The sequence below is a fragment of the Pinus tabuliformis genome, chromosome 1_2, assembly GCF_031772625.1.
Source record: "Pinus tabuliformis cultivar Carrire ecotype Pingquan chromosome 1_2, CPIR1, whole genome shotgun sequence".
Lineage (NCBI taxonomy): Eukaryota > Viridiplantae > Streptophyta > Pinopsida > Pinales > Pinaceae > Pinus > Pinus tabuliformis.
In genome coordinates this window covers 972208879-972210391 of record NC_142298.1, presented here as the reverse complement: position 1 = coordinate 972210391, position 1513 = coordinate 972208879, and the positions used below count along the sequence as shown (strand labels likewise).

Below are 1513 nucleotides of genomic sequence, written 5' to 3'. Positions count from 1 at the left end.
AATAATGGTTCTTCATGTTCCTCAGCAATTTTTATCTTGGTTGGCCTTAGCCAACAGCCTCTCCAAGTGTGCATTGACCCGGATAAGCATGGTCTCCCGCTCAGCGGGCAATAGATCACCGGGTCTTCTTCTATTCAAGATGCGGTCTCCACGAATCCTCCACAACTCATCAAGAGTTTTCTCATCCTCCAACTGTTTGTTGCGCTGCTCCAGGTATGAGATTGTCCATTGTGCCATCTCTAACTTCTACTGCAACAAGCGGTTCTCAGCCTCCTTTTGCTGAATGGCCTCGTGATATTTTCTTTTTGCATAGTAAACAAGGCCTAAATGGCTATATGCCTTGCTGTAGTGTGCATCTATCTCAATAGATTTGTTGCAGTCTTCAATTGCTTCTGTGTATTTACCAACCTGGGTATGAGCAGCTGCCCTGTTACAATAATATACAGCATTATCCCCAGACAGTGATATAGCTAATGTATACAGATCAATAGCCTCGAAGTATCGTTTTGAAGACATGGTTGCATTGCCTTGAATTTTGAATGATTCACCAAGGACTTTATGTTCTGCTCCAGAAGAGGTTCCTGTTTTTTCCATTTCCTTCATAGTGTCTTTGAGTACACATTTAGCTTTGTTCAATTGTTCAACATAATCAGGAGAACCAACAGGTGTGTTTCCAAAGAAGCCAGCATTTTCCAAACCTTCCCGAAATTGCTCAAATAATTCATCTTGAGAATTGCCTCCTGCTTCTTGCATTCTAGGTTCCACAGAAATAGCTTCATCCACAGATATAGGTGTTTCTTCATTATTGATAGGCCTTGGAGAAATGTTTTCAGATGGAGTTGTGAGAGAAGATACTGCATGGTAGGGATTTGTTGACTCTTGCTCTCTACATGAATCCAATCCAGATGACTTGAAAAGGTCAATCAATAAATGAGGTTGCAATTGCTCATCTCCAGACCTTGTGCCAAGCTTGAAAACATCCACGAGACACTCTGTTGCAACTTCAATACCTTCAGTATCAACTCCTGGAGCAGGTTCAACTGCAAGCTCGAACAATTCTGGAGTCATTTGGCAGCTTGCTGGCAATTTTCTATGGAGGAAACCATGATGGGTCGCGTGCACTACCCAATGGGTCGCGCACCCTGAACGGGTCGCACCTGTGTAAATTTTTCACTGGAAAAGGCAGCCTGATGAGTCGCGCGCCCCTGACAGGTCGCGCGCCAGGCTCAACGGGTCGCGTTTTTGCAGGAGGCTTTTGGAGGCCTTCCCGGTGTCAGAATTGGGCGTAGGATAGCTCGTTGGAAAGGTATTTGAGTCTAATTTCCAACCCAACTGGAATTTTTTAATTTGGAGTTGAGTTGTCCTGTAAAAAATAAAATCTCCCAAGACTGGTCAAAAAGTGCCAAATGAGGCTGCCTGAAGGAAGAGTGTTGTTGCAGTCAACGTTTGAATGCCTTCCTCAACCCCAAATTGAGCTCATGATAGCTAATTGGAAATATATGTGTGTCTAGTT

At 43.8% G+C, this 1513-nt stretch overlaps 1 protein-coding gene across 1 annotated transcript; it reads right to left on the bottom strand.

Annotated features, from left to right (window-relative positions):
* Positions 1 to 246: 246 nt before the first annotated feature.
* LOC149209235 (uncharacterized) lies at positions 247 to 1068 on the bottom strand. The gene has a single exon (XM_089398548.1). It carries the CDS (start codon positions 1066 to 1068, stop codon positions 247 to 249), a length of 822 nt encoding a protein of 273 aa, XP_089254674.1.
* Positions 1069 to 1513: the final 445 nt, after the last annotated feature.